The following is a 17,162-nucleotide window of genomic DNA, read 5'->3' as shown; positions in this document are numbered from 1 at the left end:
GTTGGCGACGATGCGAGACCGCTGGCAAACTTTGGTGGGGTGGGCTGTGCGTTGGGTCGTGCGTTGGGGGCGATTTTAGCGCGAAAACAGTCCGACTGTCAAACTTGGGGTTAGGAGCTCTACTTCTTCCTCACCTCCCGAGGCCAGCGGCTGTACGTGCCTCACCACCCCCGAGGATTGCGATACCGACCGCTGAAGTATCTGACGCGACTTTTCTTTGCTGTTCTCCGTTGGCGGGTTTAGGTTTATCCAACTGTTGGATGAAAGTCCGATGTACGCGTCTTTAGACAGCTCTGACGCGCGCTGGGCCCACGAAGCGCGTCATGGCTTTACTCTTGAGAACCACCGCCTTAACCCGCAAATTGCACGAAAAGACCGGTGTGTGGCTCTAACGACCCATATGCCACCGCCGCGTGTGTGGAGGTGCTGAAGCACAACGCGATCCATCATCGTCAGGTCAAACCGCCAAGACGTCTCACGTATTCCCCGGGACCAATCGCAACCCGCGCAACCAAAGCTTCCTGGCCAGAGCATGTCTTAGCATCGCTCGTGTCAACAGTTTCATACTCCTTTCCTGACGATCGCACACTGTATACTGTGGCAGTAGGTGAGCCTTAGTTTCAAGGACAACAACGTTGGCCCAATAACAGAACAGCCGTTTCAATGGCATACTCCGCACCGCGCTGGGGATCAAGGTAGCCCCGAGCTGACCCACTGATTCGCGCTTTGGAGACGTTATGCGACTGAAGGTAATGACCCTGACGGCAAGCCCCCAAGCCGTCATCCCACATTGATAGCATTGGCGTCTCCATCTCCATTGCTTCACTTTCCTTTCCACTTCTTGACTGATGCGGATCATCGTTCCTTAGGAAGTCAGGTACTATTTTCATTTCTCCGTCGACCGGATACATTCATTTTCGGTTCTTAGTCCTGGGGACATTGTTTACTTTACTATAGTTTGTTGATGTTACTTGCGCGAGCGCAATTCAGCGTACATTTACTTAATACCTTTCATCATATCTACCATGGCTCGCTATCAGCTTCGACGACCATCGCCGGTCAAGATCTTCCCAAGACGCGTTCGTCGCAACGATCCTATCGCGAGTACGATGCCTGTCGCTGCGGGCGAGGAGGAGGAAGGTCCAGAGAGTCCAGACTCACCATTCAGCAGCCCATCTACAGTCGGCGGTGACATATCGGAGAGCGAGGACTCGGAATCCGAAGACGAGGAGGAGCCACCTTCGCCAGTACAGAGCGGTGCTACAGCGACATCCACGGGAAGGCCCGTCCAAACCCTCGGACCCGATCCAACTGCCGCTCCGTCAATGCCAACATCATCAGGAGAGAGTGATGCTGCGACTACGTCTGTACCTTCATTCACCTTCGGCGGCCCTTCTGGTGGTAACAACGCAGCACAACCTCAGATCACTGGCGAAACCACCTTGTCTACCGCCGTTCGCCCTACCATAACGTCAACAATCGTCAAGGAAGTCATGCCAACAGGGAACCCGGAGCGATCTTCGATGCCTCCGATATCTCTTACTTCGCCGCCCCAAAACACAGCTGAGCCAGAACTTGACGGAAACGCCGGTCCCCAGAGGCTGCCACAACGAGAACAAGAGCCTATCATGACTAAAGAGGCCATGACTGCAGCAATTGTCCTTGGTGTACTTGGTCAGTCATCGTCATTGTCGCTGCTATAGATCGTTGCTAATTGTTGAATAGGTGCATTAGCGCTGTTAGTTGCCGGCTTCGTCTTCATCAAGCGCCGGAAGCGGAGGCACAGTTACATTGACAAGGGTCCGCCGTTTGAGACGTTCAATCCATACGCGAACGATCACGTCCCACCCCCGGAGACTGCACATGTAGGCGACGCGTCTTCGATCTTCGCGCGCCTCAATGGCGGAAATGCCGGCGGAGCAACCGCTCATCTTACCCGCTCTACCGATCGCAGCAACACTCTCTTTGGCCCAGGTCCATACTCCCGCCCAGAGACCGTGTCCACAGAACGCTCTACCCGTGTACCACCAACGCCGAATCCTTTCGCAGATCCACCTCTCAACAAAGCGTACGATGTGTTGAACAACAGACCCCGGAGTACAACGCTCACGGATCGGGGAAGCTGGCAGCAGAATCCCTTCAAGAACCCCGAGAGCGAGCGATTCGATCCCTTCGGAGAGTTGAAGGAGAAGGCTAGAAGGGAGAGGTTGCGGTATGTGGAAGACGCGAGACGAGAAGCCGAGTTGAGGAAGCAGATGGAGCAGAAAGAAGCTATGGGACTTAGACCGGATGGTATACCGTGGAGCGGTGAGGCTGGGTACAGGTGATCGCTGGGACGAGTGGATTTGCACTTGATCGACTTTCAGATTTAACTTTAGCGAAAGCGAATCGTTTCCGCGACAACAATGGCACCTGTCAGATACCTCCCGTGTATACCTGGACGCCTTTGTACCATAGTCTGTCTTCGATTTAATAGCGTCCGATCGGTAATAATATCAAACAATATATCTTACGTCCAAGTCGCCGATGCGAAGGGTGACTGTCAGATCCAAGATGAAGAACCCATGTATGCTTGTCGCTAGAATAACCCTGAGCAAAGGAGAGATTGCGTAAAGACCACAGGGACGAGATCATCCAAGCTAAAACAGCAGATAAACATGATCTTCACGTCCTACGCATCTCATACAAGAAAACAGATCTGATAAGATGCGTGGGCTACACTAGGATAAAGTGAGTAAAATTAGTAAGCCTTGTGGTCATGTAGGCTCCATGGTGTTCGGTTTCTTTCTAGGCTGATGTGTATGCGTCTCAAGCCATCAATCTATCACCACTACCATCCACCTACTTCCCACCCACCGCTTCAGCCGGACCATCAAACTTCGGGTCCCTCGCATTCAGCGCATCATCATACTCAATCTCGACCTCCCGCTCAATCCCATCTTCATCAACCATCAACGCGCAATTCCTCTTGATCAAGTTCCACTCCTTCTCATCATACGTCGTAGGCTCCGACGCGATAATCGTATGCTTACCCATCGCACCAGCCTCACCAATCTCCGCTCGCGCATCCGCACTCCCGCCATCCTTACTATCCGGGTCACCAGGGAACTTCGTATTGAGCGTACGACCCGCAAACTCAGACCAATAGAGACTGGGCGGTTGCTGCGAGACGTGGTTGCGGAAGCGGATGGCGAGCATTTTCGTTCCGTCCGTGGTGCAGAAGTTGAGGGAATTGGGCGTGTTGGCTTCACCCAGTGTGCGGTTTTGCAAAGTGAGGATTTGGACGACGGTTTTCTGCATGGCTTCGAGCATCTTCTTGAGGGGGTAGGGTTTCTCCCAGGCTTCTTTGGTGCTGCTGTTGGTTAGGTTGGTCATGTAGAGGGCGGCGGCGTGTTCGGAGTCTGTGCTGCCGAGGACGTTGCAGTAGGCGTCGAAGGAGAGAAGCGAGGTCATTTCGCGGCGGATCGACGAGAAGTTTGAGATGACGCCGTTGTGCATGAAGACGTGGCGGCCGAATACGAAGGGATGGCTGTTCACTTGCGTTACCACGGAGCCGCTTGTGGCGCGGATATGGGCGAAGACGCATTGCGATTCGGTGTTGTGGCACAGGGATTTGAAGTTGAAGTCATTGATGGGTGGGGATTGGGACTTGTAGAGTGCGGGGCGGGGGCCGGTGACGTGCTTAACGTAGGATGAGGTCGCTGTGGTGTACCCTGGGTGAATGTGAGCAGTTGTCAACCGACTGGTTGTATCATCACGTTTCGCATTCGTAAAACTCCAAATCCTTGGAGATCACCTATGAAGGGTACACCCTAGTCAATGGAAAGACTAGACAGACGCCCTAAAGTCTACATTGCCCTACAAGCCGAGGGTTGTACACTAAAAAAGGCAATGTAGTCTTCCTAGGCTGTCCTTTTACTAACGAAAAATTGTGCTTTGCGGACATAGGTGTCCGGTTCTCCCCTTAAATGGAGTGAGTGTGACCGCTGTGCACATCGGTGCCGTGCCGCCATACAACAGAGAACATGTACGATGATCTAAGAAGGTATTGTAGTACGTACAAGCAATGCCAAGCCCGTCCATGTTCAGTAATGAGTTGCGCATACGCATCAACTCATCTGGGGAGTCATCCAGATCCTTTTCCTCGTTATGCGGCAGTAGTTTCGGGAGATAGTGCTCAGAGCATTGCTTGCTGATGCTGTTGTCTGGCGTGATGAGGACGTCAGAAAGAAGGCATGGCTCCGTTGGTGAAATGTATGCGAACCACCGACACATGATGTTTAGTGCTCTCTGGCGCGTTCAATGTTGGTTTTGTTCAATACTTGAAACTCGCAGGATTGATGTAGGCTTTATAGGTACGCAAGACTGGTGTAAATGTCTGCCCAGAGTATTCGTTCTGAGATTGATGCAAGATGGGTCGCACAGCAGTCTTCGAGGCGCAATATAGGTGACGTGGAGCTTCGTTGTAGGCGCGATTTGTAACAAGAACACTCGGAGGCTTGTGAGGGAACGTATCACAGCTGTGCGACGCGAGTTGGAGAGGGATCTTGGAGTAAGGAGATGCTCGGTGATAACAAGTACTAGTTGAGGCTGCAGGGATGAGGAGAAAAGCGCGTGTGATGCCAGATGCGTGCAGAAATTAGATTCAAGATGCTGTTCAGGCTGCAAGAGGGACCTCGTGGCTAAGCTGGTGAGGCTGAGGTTCGTAAAGCGCAGGCGCAGCCAACGTATCATGGAGGGGCAAGAGGCAGGCGGCAGGAGCGGGGCAGATCACTGCTAAGCCCCAGCTCAAGCTGCAAATACCTGTATCAAGAAGCAGCTCTTGACTTACCTATCTGCCCATTTTCGCTTTGAGCACCCGAAAATGAAGTTTAAAGATGAGCGAGATCGGGTATTTGTGACGCGACTGCGTGGCTTGAGAAAAAGGCAAATATCCATACTGCGACGAACCGAGCCTGGGATGTTGGTATACTAGATTTGGAAAGATAGTCTCTCCCTCGGGAACTTCAACAATATCGTGTAGGCGGTAGTCTCAGGTATCGCCTACCTCGATAGACAAAGGTCCAAGGATGTTCGATTGATGACTGGGATCATGTAAAAGCCGCACATCCTTCGGTTCCTGCGTTCAATTCCAGGGTCCGTCCAGGAGCATCGCGGAACGGCGGGAGTGAGAGTGGGTCTGGGTCGAAAATGGAGACCCTTCGTCTCCACCAGCTGTAAACCGATAAGAAATGACTACGACGAAGGGTCTTTGTTCCGAAGCGTGACTCGCTCCAAATGGTGTAGGCGCAGAGAAGTGAAGAGTACGATGGTCGAGAAATGTGCGTTGTAATGCCGCGGAAAAGCTGTGATCGTCAGGATGGTGTTGTGGCACACCACTTAAAAGCGGCGGTAGTGATCTAGATGTGTGTATCGTAAGGCTTAGCGAAGAAGGAAAATGTACATGCAGCGGCACACAGCCTCGACGTATCGGCCACAGCGAGCCTGCGATCTGAAAGTGCATCGTCGATGGAGATATTTCGATAACAGTAAGCAGATCGGGTCGATAAGTTGTATGCTCTATAGGCCAAGACACACGCCGCTGGACATCTCCAGCGCAAGGTGGTACTGCCGAGGTGATAGATGTAGTCTTTCAGGGTCGTCGGCTGTTCGCGCATCAATAGAGAGACATACTAAGTAGTTTGTCCTGCTGAGTCCATGCCTGTGAAGATGTGTTGTGCGCTGTCGCTTCCTTCTTAGAGGTTTGGCAGGAGAGAGGCAGGAGCGACGAACCGACGACGAGCCGGCGCCGGAGTCGGAGAGAAGATCACCAAGTTGCTGTCGTGACTTCCATTCTTCTCTTCACCTCCTGCTCATTGAAACCACCACAATATCATCATTTCGCATCTTAAACGACTCGGACTTCAATACAGACACGACGCGATTGCCGCTCAGCCGACGATGGGGCAATGCCGAGAAGCCATTGCTTTTAGGCAGACAGCGACCGCACGCTGATGCGAGAGGCTGAGCGCTATCACCTTCGAGGCTTGAGCAGTGGGAGTGTTCCACAGAATATCTCCTGGGATTCGCTACTGCTGCGGATCTTCGAAGCTGTGCATAAGGCAACTTACCTGTAGGCAGATTCCACATTCCGACCCCAAGGCGCCGCGCTCTTTGCGACCACATTCAGACGGCCAGCGCAAAATGCCGAAGCAAACCCCCAAGATGGCTATCAGTTTCATGTCGCACACAACTTCCATGGCAGACTGAGAAGGACCGACGTATGCCGCGATGCCGCCTATTGTGCATTCAGAACTGTGTGCCGGCTGCAGCGTCCAGGGCACCCACGAGGGCCACCGGTACTTCTCACGCGCGATGCCGTCATCTGATTTGTACATGGCTCGGCTTCCCGCAATGCCAATCTCTCAACGTATCTAAGGCGGCGAACACGAATCAAGCACCGTGGCGTTCTTTCCTTGTTATCAGCCGAGAGCCGGTCCAGAGGCTTCGTTATGCGGCTCCCATGCTTGGAGCTGGCGGCATCAGACGACCTGTTTCTCACAAAAGATGCGAGCTGTCAGCCGCAAAGCGCCACGCCAGAAGCAATCGCGCCCGACCCCAGAAACCCACGAGCTTGGTGTGACAAATGGCCCGCTACCTGTTGTTCGCATCGCCATGCTCGCATGCAGCCACTCGCCAGCACCGGAGGCCCGCCACGCTGGATTACGTTCCCTTAACTGTCTTTGAACGGCGAGGGACCTGGGCCCTGGTCGCCCACCCCAGTGCTTAACCCAGGCGCGCTTGCCCATGGGCGAACAAGGTGTTTCCGCTGCGTCGCTGAGCCAGGCTTGGCCAGGCCGGCGCAGTAGGGTGGTGCCGTCGACGCCGCTACTGAGGGAAGGCGCATCTCCATTCGCGTGCGACAAAACGAGCGGGGTCGCTACGCAGCAGTGCAGCCGGGGTGGGTTGAAAACTCTGTACCGTCGAATCCCATGCCCAGAATTGCGGTACATGGACTACGCCCCAGGGCGTTAGTCGTCGCCGGTCGCCTAGCGCCCCACCAAACCTCTTTGGACTCGTAGTGGCATCGCAGCGCTCACCACCGAGAGGATCCACAGACAGGGCACACTGGGTGTGCCGCGCCTGTCCTCCGTATAAGTACCGCGCCCTTCACCCCAGGGTCCTGGCTCCGACCAAGGGCAATCTCACTTCCTCTACCAAGTTGTAGCCTTCCTTCCGTTCACTGGCTTCCAGTGCACCTCGTTTTGTCGTAGCTTTTGCTGCTCCCCCACGCGACTGATAGTCGATCCCTCCCCCAAGCGTCGACTCCAGAGCGACAAACCCCATACCAAAGCGACTTTCCATACGCGACAATACTCCAGAGCGACAATTCCCTTTCTGCCTAAAGCGACAAACCCCCCATTGCAACCATGGCCGAAGACAAGAAGTATTCTGGAGAGTACGTCCGCGAGGCGTATCCTGGTGACGATATCCAACATGGCCAGATGACCGACAACTCCGACGACCTGCAGCGTCACCTTGGTAACCGCCAAATTCAGCTCATCGCTATTGGTGGTTCCATTGGTACTGCTCTGTTTGTGTCAATCGGTGGTGCTCTCAACAAGGGCGGTCCCCTCGGTCTACTCCTCGCATACACTGGATACTCTTGCATCATCGCTCTCGTGAACAACGCCATGGCCGAGATGGCCAGTTTCATGCCTGTATCCGGAGGCTTCATCCGAATGGCTGGAAAATGGGTTGATGAGTCCCTAGGCTTCATGGCTGGCTGGAACTTCTTCTTCTACGAGGCTCTGCTGATCCCGTTCGAGATCACGGCCCTTAACATTGTGCTGCGGTTCTGGAGAGATGACATTCCAGTCGCTGCTGTCTGTGCGGGCGTGATTGTCCTATACGCGTAAGACCTACCAGTTTGCCCTAAGGGTAGTATCCTATGTGAGGGACAAGAACTAATCGCTCTTAGTGCTTGCAACATCTTGGCTGTAAAGGCTTACGGTGAAGCTGAATTCTGGCTCTCTGGAGGCAAGGTTCTGCTGATCCTGATCCTCTACTGCTTCACCTTCATCACCATGGTCGGAGGTAACCCCCAGAAGGATGCTTACGGTTTCCGACACTGGCGCGACCCGGGCCCAATGCCCGGCGGCAGCTCCCTTGATCGTTTCGAAGGCTTCCTCGGCTCCCTCTGGGCTGCTTCCTTCTGCATTGTTGGTCCTGAGTACATTTCCATGGTCTCCGGTGAAGCCAAGCGCCCACGTGCCTACATCAAGACTGCATTCAAGACAGTTTACTTCCGATTCGGTGCCTTCTTCATCCTCGGCGCTCTTTGCGTTGGCGTTGTTCTAGCCTACAACGACCCAGAGCTCGTCAGTGTCTTGGAGGCAGGAGAGAGCAGCGCTGCCGCGTCTCCCTACGTCATCGCCATGAAGAACCTCAACATTGGTGGCCTTCCCCATCTCGTCAACGCCCTCTTGATCACGAGTATCTTCTCTGCCGGAAACACGTACACGTACTGTGCGACTCGCAGTCTGTACTCGCTCGCGATCGAGGGCCGCGCTCCTAAGTTCCTGCGCAAGTGCACCAAGAACGGTGTTCCTATCTACTGCTTTGCGGTAGTCATGATCTTCCCGTTCTTGTCCTTCCTCCAGCTGTCTTCCGACTCCGCCAAGGTCCTGACCTGGCTCGTCAACATCATCACCGCCGGAGGTATCATCAACTACATCGTCATGTGCGGTACCTACCTCGCATTCTACAAGGCCTGCAAGGTCCAGGGTCTTGACCGTAAGACCCTCCCTTACTGCGGTTACTTCCAGCCCTACGGTACCTGGTTCGCGCTATGCTTCGAAATTTGCGTTGTATTCGTGTACGGATACAGCACCTTTGTGGGAGAATTCTCCATCGAGTCTTTCTTCACGTACTACACCATGGTTGGTGTTGCTCCGATCCTGTTCGTGTTCTGGAAGGTCCTCAAGAGGACGAAGTGGCTGAAGCCGCATGAGGTTGACCTTGTCTGGGATGCTCCTCTCATCGACGCTTACGAGGCCTCCTTCATCACACCGCCTGTCGGCTTCTGGACCGAGATGCTTCAGCTCATCGGACTGAAGCGCAACGTCCCCGTGGACAAGCGTGCTGTTTGAATTGCTTTCAGCGACTCAGCGAAACCTGTATAGCAGAGATGTTCTGCCATGATCTAACGTCATTGGATAGATTTTCTATCGCCAGAAGCCTATGAGCACTGGCTGCGCTTTAACATAAATCAATACCCATTCATTCTGCGAATTTCGAGCAACAGCGACTTGCGAATGATGACCGACCTCCGCTATACCCATGCGACAAACAGCGAGGCGGAGAAAGATACCCAAGCGACAACATGCATTGAGCTTCGACTGTGATGTCTTCATTGTGGCATCCGCTGCAATAGCCTAAGCGACACTGCTAGGACGACTATCCAATGCGACACATCCGTACGAGGCCTCCCACGCGACACTACTATTATTGGCAACGCTGCGGTACGTCTGTTGTCACGCGCAGGCTTACCTAGCATCATACGGTCCGAGGCGATAGTTGCTTTGTCTCACTAAGGCACGGTCGCAATTACCTCTCAACGTCGATCGACATTTCGCCTGCGTGTATTGAGTAGAGCAAGATATCTGCAGCTTCCACTCCATCTACCTGGCCTCCGAAGAGTCTCCCGAATTTACATGCGTGCATCGAACAAACATATTAAAGCGCTTGGCAATGCTTTCCGAAAGTTTCTCCGCTATTGTTGCGATGCGCGCCAGCCCACCATATCTGCCTCGATGCGCCTCGCGTCAGCCCCCGCGTACGCCACTATCAACCCGTATCAGTTCACCAACACCCACGCACGCAGTCGCCTGCATCAAAGGTTGGTCAATGTTCACAGGCTGAATCTGAGGCCTTGAGACCCAGGAACTCGGTCGTGAGGTGGGCCTAATGTCTTACATGTCTTATCGCCAGGCTTTCGGCGCAGCTACAGACATCCTTGACAACAGACCGCGGGAAAACTTGGGTTCTCGAGGCAGACAGCCGCCGATTCGCTCGGATCATAGATCCTATGCGCATCTACGTGACCGTGCCTCGAACGCTGCAACACCATTGAGCTTATCTCGGACCTTCGACTAAGGGAAGACGACACCTCAGGCCATCTCCAGCCATGTTCGCGTCGGTGCGCGATATATAACATCGCTCTTTACATCCCAAAACGTTCAACTGATCCCGTCGCCAGCATCCCGGTACCTCTGGTGGCGCACCGCGATCCCGCCTACACCACGCCTCCGGGTTGACGCATTGGAGCCTCCCACTGCCGCGAACACACTATTCATGCTGGTTCACGTCGTTTTGGCTCGATGTCCGTACCTTGCAGGACCTTCTCCGCAATTGATAACGTGTGGATTGTCTAACCGGGATTGCCAGACGGCTCCATCTTTCCCCGCATTGTTCACATCGTGGACCGATCATGTTATTGGATTTACGGAAAATGGATGGCTGAAGACCAAGCTTCATCTAAGACTGCGGAACCGCGATACAGCTCTTGGATGCTCTATCTCTTGGTATCAACGTGGGATACTGGATCACATCGCAGAAAGAGGTAATGTGGAGCAGTTGTCGCGTACTGACCATCGCAGCAGATAGACTGAACAACGCGGTCCTTCCCCGTCGGAAAACACATTCCTGGTGAAAGCGCAACACCCAGACATGCTTCCTTGGCGGAGAAACGCCCAGTGTGGAATTGACACATGTGATCATCGCTAGACATGCGCTATCTATCATTACCCCCGAGACCGTGGTACGGTACACGTTTCTGACGTTGCGCTGTCGCGAGCCAGACGCCCGTCATGTGGAAGGGTACCACTGGAATCTTACGGTACGCTACCGCGGTTCGTATGCGGTACGCTTGCGGCTCGAGATATCTCCGTGGGCGATCTGACGTAGGATGGTTTGTCTAGATCCACCGGTGCTGTCATCCTCCAGTTGAAGATGGGTGGACAGTAGTAGTAGTGTACCTGTGAGTATAGCGGCCCTGAGATTTTTGACCCGGCGTAGAATGCGCAGCATGCCAGACTGTGTAACTCGGGCTGAACCAAATGCTTGTCTATAGATCGATAGCTCGTTCGGTCTCGCCCTGTAGCATTGATGAAGCCATGTGCGATCAAGTCCGCAGAAATCCTGTAGACAGTCTTCATTAATTCTGGGATGGATGATCAGATTATCGTCAAGATTACTTCCGTAGACCGCATAAGAATCAGACATCTAGCTTGATAACAATGATTCTACCAATCCGATATGTACCATGTTACGCCTTCTCAAGAAGCACATGTTTTTGTCTACTCGCAAGCTATCCCACCCTCTCGCTTGACATTCCGTGCGTTGCCAGTTTCGTAGCCATGGCCCTAACAATTGATATCTCCCAGCCTCGTCAGAAAAACACATGTATAGCACTGCTATCTCTCCGAGTGCTATTGCCTGCATACCACAACACTATCCCCATTTCCTCAGCCTCACCACGTGCAACCAACCGCGCTAATACCCCATCCGGCCCGTCAACCCACTCGGCCCTTCAACCAACTTCGCCCCTCGAAAATCGGGCCGAATACCTCCACGCACACCAACTTCGCTTGCTTCCACGTGCGCTCTGGCCAAGAACATTGGCTGGATGCCCAACGAAGCCACGACCTTTCCCACTCGTCGCAATACCTTGTGCGACGTAAACAATAAGGCCGAGTCTGGGGTAGATGAACGGGACAAGAAAGTCGTCTTCGACATGACATCATGCGGAGAGAAATGTCGTAGGGTACGGGTGAGGAGAATGCTGCTGCGGCGTGGCGTGGGACCGGAGTTGGGCCGAAGTATATCCTGGGGTACGTACTCGTAAGACGAACCACCGGGTGTTGAGGTGTTTATCTTTCACCGCGGGCGGTGGATTGGGTGTGAAACTCCGGGGTGCTCGTTGCAGTATGGTGTTGACGTCCGGGCTTCGATATGTCCGCCGCTGGTGTTTTCTGGAAGTCGCATGCCATATCTGCACCTTCCTTCCGTACTAGCCAATCACACTATAATGTCTTACTTCGACATACCCTCCCTCATCGAAACCCATACAACTGCCCTATAGCTTCCTGCATATCCACAGTATTTAGCGTAATCCGCGGTCTAGGATCCTTGATGCGCGTGAAGATTTCGAAAACGAAGTGCGAACCCAGTGTAAGGAGTAGACAAGGTATGACGAGGCGGCTGAGTATACGACCCCACGATATCCGTTCTTCTTGCGCCCTCTTCTCTTTCAGGTACTCCTTTTCATCTGTGGTACTGGTTGTTTCCAAAGGTATCGATGTCGCTTCTAGAATGGTTCTGTAACTCAGCCGACCGAGCCAGATGTGCCATCCTAGAAGCATAGTCGCAGCGGCGGCGATGCTCACCCATGAGGTTGTCGCATAGGTTGATTGCGCTCTTCGTCCTAGTAGTTCGTATATCTCGTCTAGGCCCTGTACCGCGCGGTGCATGGTAAGTGGAACGAAGAGCATAGCTGCTGCGAGCGCGACGACTTCTAGGCCGCGCATGCTGAGGCGTTTGAGGAATGTTGTTTCGGCCTTGCGGACGTGCCAATGCGAAAGTAGAGATAGGAACTCATTTGTGCGCGGGTGTGTGGTCGACATTGTTAAGAGCATGGCGATGGGTTTGGTCGTGTCGTTTGGTGAAAGCCTGGCGGGCGCGGTGATGAGGTTTAAAGATAAGAATAAGTTTGGGTGGCGGCAGCAATGGCGATATGATGCTGCAGATTCCTAGCCACGAGCAAGTTTTGTGAGAAGCTTCGATATGGTGGATCGACGGTGTCCTGCGGGATTCGCGTCGTTGTCGTCGTGGTTGCTGTCTTTGTCCGGGGCTTCCCTTCCAAGGTTCCTCTTCGTTTGTAGGTGTCTCTTGACGCAGCGCTGTGTCGCAATGGAAGTAACGACTCCTACTTCTTTCCCTTCACGCCTTTGAGATCCCTTCAATCGCTACTTCAATGTCGATTCCAATCGCCTCCGCCCCTTTCCGTCGCGTCCTTTGCCCGAGTATGACGACTTTCCCACGCTCTTGGCTTTGCGATCCGCACACCTGGCGCAACAAGAATCACAACGATGCGCAACCCGTGCTTGACTCAATTGGAACTTCCTGCCCAGTCTGTCTGTCGTCGCCAGCAAAGTTCTCCTGCGTTAAACCACACGTCGCGAAAACCACGTTGCGCGATCAACCTCGGCACTTCGCGTCGTATCCTCGTAAACCCGCTGAACGTAAAATCGGTGCCAAGCCCCTTTTTCGCACAGTCCCTTACCGCTCTTCCTTACTGCAAATCTTATGCCGTGCCGTCCGCAGCACAGATTCTCGCACTTGCAAGCGCTCGTACAACAATAACGGTTCCGCGTACAGACGTCGTGTAACAGGGGAAGAAGGAATAGAGTTGGATGATGATGCTTACAATCACGTAGCCGTCCTCGGGAGTCTTACCAAGTCTACGCCTTGTGATCCGCACTGCGCCGCAGCCAGCAGCAAGTAGGCTGCCTTGCTGAGGGGCGAGGTAAGCGTTAAGGGTTGCCCCGCATCTGCAGCCTTGCGTCGCTAGCTTTTTAGCCTCGTGTTGTGATTGGTGCCCGGGCAGAAAGCGTGCCTGTGGCTGGTTGAGAGTAGGAGATGTGGAGATTGGAGTTACGATGCGAGAGGAAGGTGAGTACCTAATGGAATGAGATGATTCGTGTGGTGCGATGGACAATTTGAGTAATTGAGCTGGTATGATGTGATAGCCATTCCAGAACTATTGCTTCTGCCCAATGCAGAAGTGTGCTGGCTTTATGAGGTACATGACGGCGAGGAAATAAAGGTAATAAGATGTATAAAAGTAATGGCTGACTACGATCTACGCTTTCTACGCGCAAAATAATCAAGCAGCTAGAATGCAAAACCGGAGTACAGAACACCGACAAAATGCACGCTAAACTATCAATTCATCCACCACATATGCGCGACGTATGCCATGTCAGTAGAGATGATCAAGCGCCAGGCCCATGATTCTCAAAGCTAACAGCCCTTGCACGCATCGGTTGCTGCAATCCAGCATCACCATATCCCCTTCCCTCATAATCGTTTTCAGTCATAACGCCCAAGCTCTTCCAAGTAGCCTTCTCTCGCAGGTCACCATTCTGGTGATTGCTACCGTACAAGCTCGGTGTACTGGCTCGCTGAACCGTGATACCAATGCCTAGCCCTTGGTTCCTGGGTAAAGCACTGGTAGGCGTGTTTTCGTACGAGAAGTCAGCCGTGTTGGCTCTGCCGCGGCCATGCCCTGCGTGGTTGCCTTCGTCTTGGAGTGTGGCTTCACTGTCAACCGCTGGGCCAGGACTGTGACTTAGCATTCTAGCCTTGCCGTTTGATGGACCTGTGACAAAGTCGCGGGGCTGAGGCGGCGAGTCTGCGAATGGTGTGTACGCGGTTTGAACTCTGTTCAAAGGAGGTGTTGGTGTGTGGCTTCGGCTGCGAGGCGCGCCTTTGGGTGTGCCGCCAGGGCTTGGTGCGCGGCTGGGGTGTTTCGATATGAGACCGCCAGTTTCGTTGTCGTCGCTGTCGTTGTTCAGGGTCCTGTTACCCCATGAGATATCGCGGTTGTGCGAGTGACGTGGATGGCGGCTGGTGTATTGTGCGACAACAAGTAGGATGTTGTCAAAAAACAGTACTGGCAAAGAAGTCAGCATATGGTCTCAGTCTCTCGATAACAAATATGGAGGACATTTACCTGCAGCAAAGAACAGCACCACTATGGGAATCATCCAATGACTCCCCTTGAAATTGAAACCACTGGTGGTCTTGTCCGCAATGACGACAGAGATTCCCAGGATGATAAGCGTAAAGCCGACAACAACTCTGTTGATGATCTCGCCGAACTCATACTTCGTCTTGTGGATCTTGTTGAACCAGTACATGATCGCCAGCACCAACAGCAGACAGCCTGCGCCGATGAAGAACTGCATGGTAGTGGTGTTGAAGACATCGGAAACAGCATCTAGCTTGTTCCGCGGACTAGCTGTAGTCGCGGCAACGGCGTTGAGCTTCGCAAGAGAGTCATAATGTGCCTCGTACACGAAGACTTGCGCCCTGTCGAACATGTGACGGACAACGTCGCCGGTTCGATTGTTCCATTCGTTTGATTTGAAGCCGTACGTTGCAGTGTAATTCTCGATCGCAGTGAAGTTCGTGTTCCAGTTGTATGTAGTGTTCCAGGCTTTGCTCTTGAATCTCCCGTTGATAGCGTTCATGCTCTGATTGAGGTAGTCGATGTAGCTGTCGGTGTCCGAGTAGCCATTGGCTGGGTCGTAGTAGTTCTCGGGTTTGAACGACCAAATCCACTTAAGAGCTTGCACGGCTGAGTTCCACACGATGAGAGAGGTGTTGCCTTCGACGCAGAGGAGAATTGCTGAATGCAATGGATAGTGTAGTAGAGCCCATACTTGCTGACGCACGGTTCCGAAACGATCATGGGAAAGCTGATCGAAGTACAGCATCCAGAGAAGATACTAAAGGCCCAATTAGCGCTGTCTTTGAGTTGTTAGGTTCTTGTCTGCATACCAAGAGAAGAATGGCCGCGACGACAGTTCCAATCTCACTCATGTTGTTGCTCGTTTGGCTTTTGGTAATACATGCCACGCTCTTGACCATCCCGATGATACCCTCCCCAATGATGATGAGCGTAAGGAGTTGCAGTCGCTCCGCTAGATGGGTGTATTTGAAACTGATGATGCGCCAAATCATGGCGATGAGGAAGATTAGAAGACCTTCAATAATGGATATGATGACCCTATGCTTTCTGTTAGTTTGAGAACCTGACTCAATATGTACTACTCACCATGCAAGTTGTTCCTCAAGACCAACACGGCCCTTGGGAAACACAACCATGGTAACGGCATAGCATATCGCAGCAGCAGCATGTACACCTGCACTGAGCCCTAACGGAATCAATGTCTGGCGGAACATGCGACCTTGCCACATAACCACGGCGTATTGAACAGCGATTGCGATTCTGCCGATGACGAGCACGATAGCAAAATTCCGGTAGGATTTCTCGACACCGCTGGTGCTGTACTTGTCGAAAACGGGGCCGGCATACACAAAGCCTGTGAAGATGCCGAACTGTATGGCTTTGTGAAAACGGTTCCAGACGCAGTCGATGCTGAAGCGCACGTCGAAAAGTGTGACGCTTAGCCAGGTGAACCACATCAGTGTGAAGAGCTTGATGTAGTTGATGAGTGCTAGTAGTCTATTAGCTAGTGTATCCAAGATGTGAGAGCTGTACATACATTCTGCATCGGTATGCTGATGCATAGCTGTAAAGTACGCAAGATTGGCAACAAAGAAGAGATCGTAGAAGAGCTCGATCGTACTGGCTTCGGTGTGTTGTTTGTAAACGATGATATTTCCGCGGCTCGTCCTGCCATTTCCAGCAAATGTAGTCGTTTCGTTCGAACTGTCGAGTGTGCTTGTGTGGGTGTTGACCTTCTCCAAATCTGAAGAGTTACCCGACACCACTTCGAGGACATCTTCGTTGATGGGACTTGCAAGTAGGGGCAGATAAGTCCTGTCTTTTCCATGCGCTGCGTGAGTACTGTTGTGACTGCCAGTAGTCTTCCGCCGTAAACTGAAATAACGTGCAAGATCCATGATGAAACAAATGGAAGAAACTGATGATCGTGGGTGGTGGTATGACTGGATTGATGAGAGAGCTGAACAACAAGGCAGCTACAACACCTAAACATATATACAAGACGCCAGCTACGAGGATGTTGCTTCGTGACGGTGAAACATCTGGTCAGATCGCGTCGGTCCGTAATCGACGACGGGTAGTTGTAAGGCCATCGCTGTATGTGGTAAGCCTTCGCCCCGTAACATGCCCAATTTAAGAGTAGCACTGCTGTGGTAGAAAGCTTAAGTGAGCCATCTGTACCGAACGATCGTTTAGATCTGTGTATCTGGGGGGCCGTTAGGTCCTAGTATCACGCTTCTAGAAACAATACCAGTGGGGCGCAGGCAACGGAAACCGCGTTGTGTCAACGGAGAGGCTTGCATAAGAGCGAATGCATGCCGGGAGAGGTTGTGTGATCCGAAGAGTATTCTTGAAGCTTGCACTA

The 17,162-nt window shown here is 52.8% G+C and overlaps 4 protein-coding genes across 4 annotated transcripts; 2 read left to right on the top strand and 2 right to left on the bottom strand.

The window, feature by feature from the left end:
- Nucleotides 1-1,109: 1,109 nt before the first annotated feature.
- Nucleotides 1,110-2,327, top strand: J4E88_003047 (uncharacterized protein; the record flags this gene model as incomplete). Its single annotated transcript, XM_049396702.1, has 3 exons — nt 1,110-1,115; nt 1,203-1,674; nt 1,726-2,327. 3 exons carry the CDS (start codon nt 1,110-1,112, stop codon nt 2,325-2,327), a joined length of 1,080 nt encoding a protein of 359 aa, XP_049258050.1.
- A 514-nt stretch (nt 2,328-2,841) lies between these two features.
- Nucleotides 2,842-4,275, bottom strand: J4E88_003046 (uncharacterized protein; the record flags this gene model as incomplete). Its single annotated transcript, XM_049396701.1, has 3 exons — nt 2,842-3,713; nt 4,062-4,205; nt 4,272-4,275. 3 exons carry the CDS (start codon nt 4,273-4,275, stop codon nt 2,842-2,844), a joined length of 1,020 nt encoding a protein of 339 aa, XP_049258049.1.
- Nucleotides 4,276-7,409: 3,134 nt separating this feature from the next.
- On the top strand, nt 7,410-9,131 carry J4E88_003045 (uncharacterized protein; the record flags this gene model as incomplete). The annotated part of the gene is made up of 2 exons (XM_049396700.1): nt 7,410-7,894; nt 7,961-9,131. 2 exons carry the CDS (start codon nt 7,410-7,412, stop codon nt 9,129-9,131), a joined length of 1,656 nt encoding a protein of 551 aa, XP_049258048.1.
- A 4,905-nt stretch (nt 9,132-14,036) lies between these two features.
- On the bottom strand, nt 14,037-16,343 carry J4E88_003044 (uncharacterized protein; the record flags this gene model as incomplete). The annotated part of the gene is made up of 5 exons (XM_049396699.1): nt 14,037-14,716; nt 14,777-15,454; nt 15,678-15,835; nt 15,884-16,266; nt 16,335-16,343. 5 exons carry the CDS (start codon nt 16,341-16,343, stop codon nt 14,037-14,039), a joined length of 1,908 nt encoding a protein of 635 aa, XP_049258047.1.
- Nucleotides 16,344-17,162: the final 819 nt, after the last annotated feature.

The sequence above is a fragment of the Alternaria novae-zelandiae genome (assembly GCF_023758075.1).
Source record: "Alternaria novae-zelandiae strain BMP 2774 chromosome Unknown scaffold_4, whole genome shotgun sequence".
Lineage (NCBI taxonomy): Eukaryota > Fungi > Ascomycota > Dothideomycetes > Pleosporales > Pleosporaceae > Alternaria > Alternaria novae-zelandiae.
This window is presented reverse-complemented; position numbering and strand designations above follow the sequence as displayed.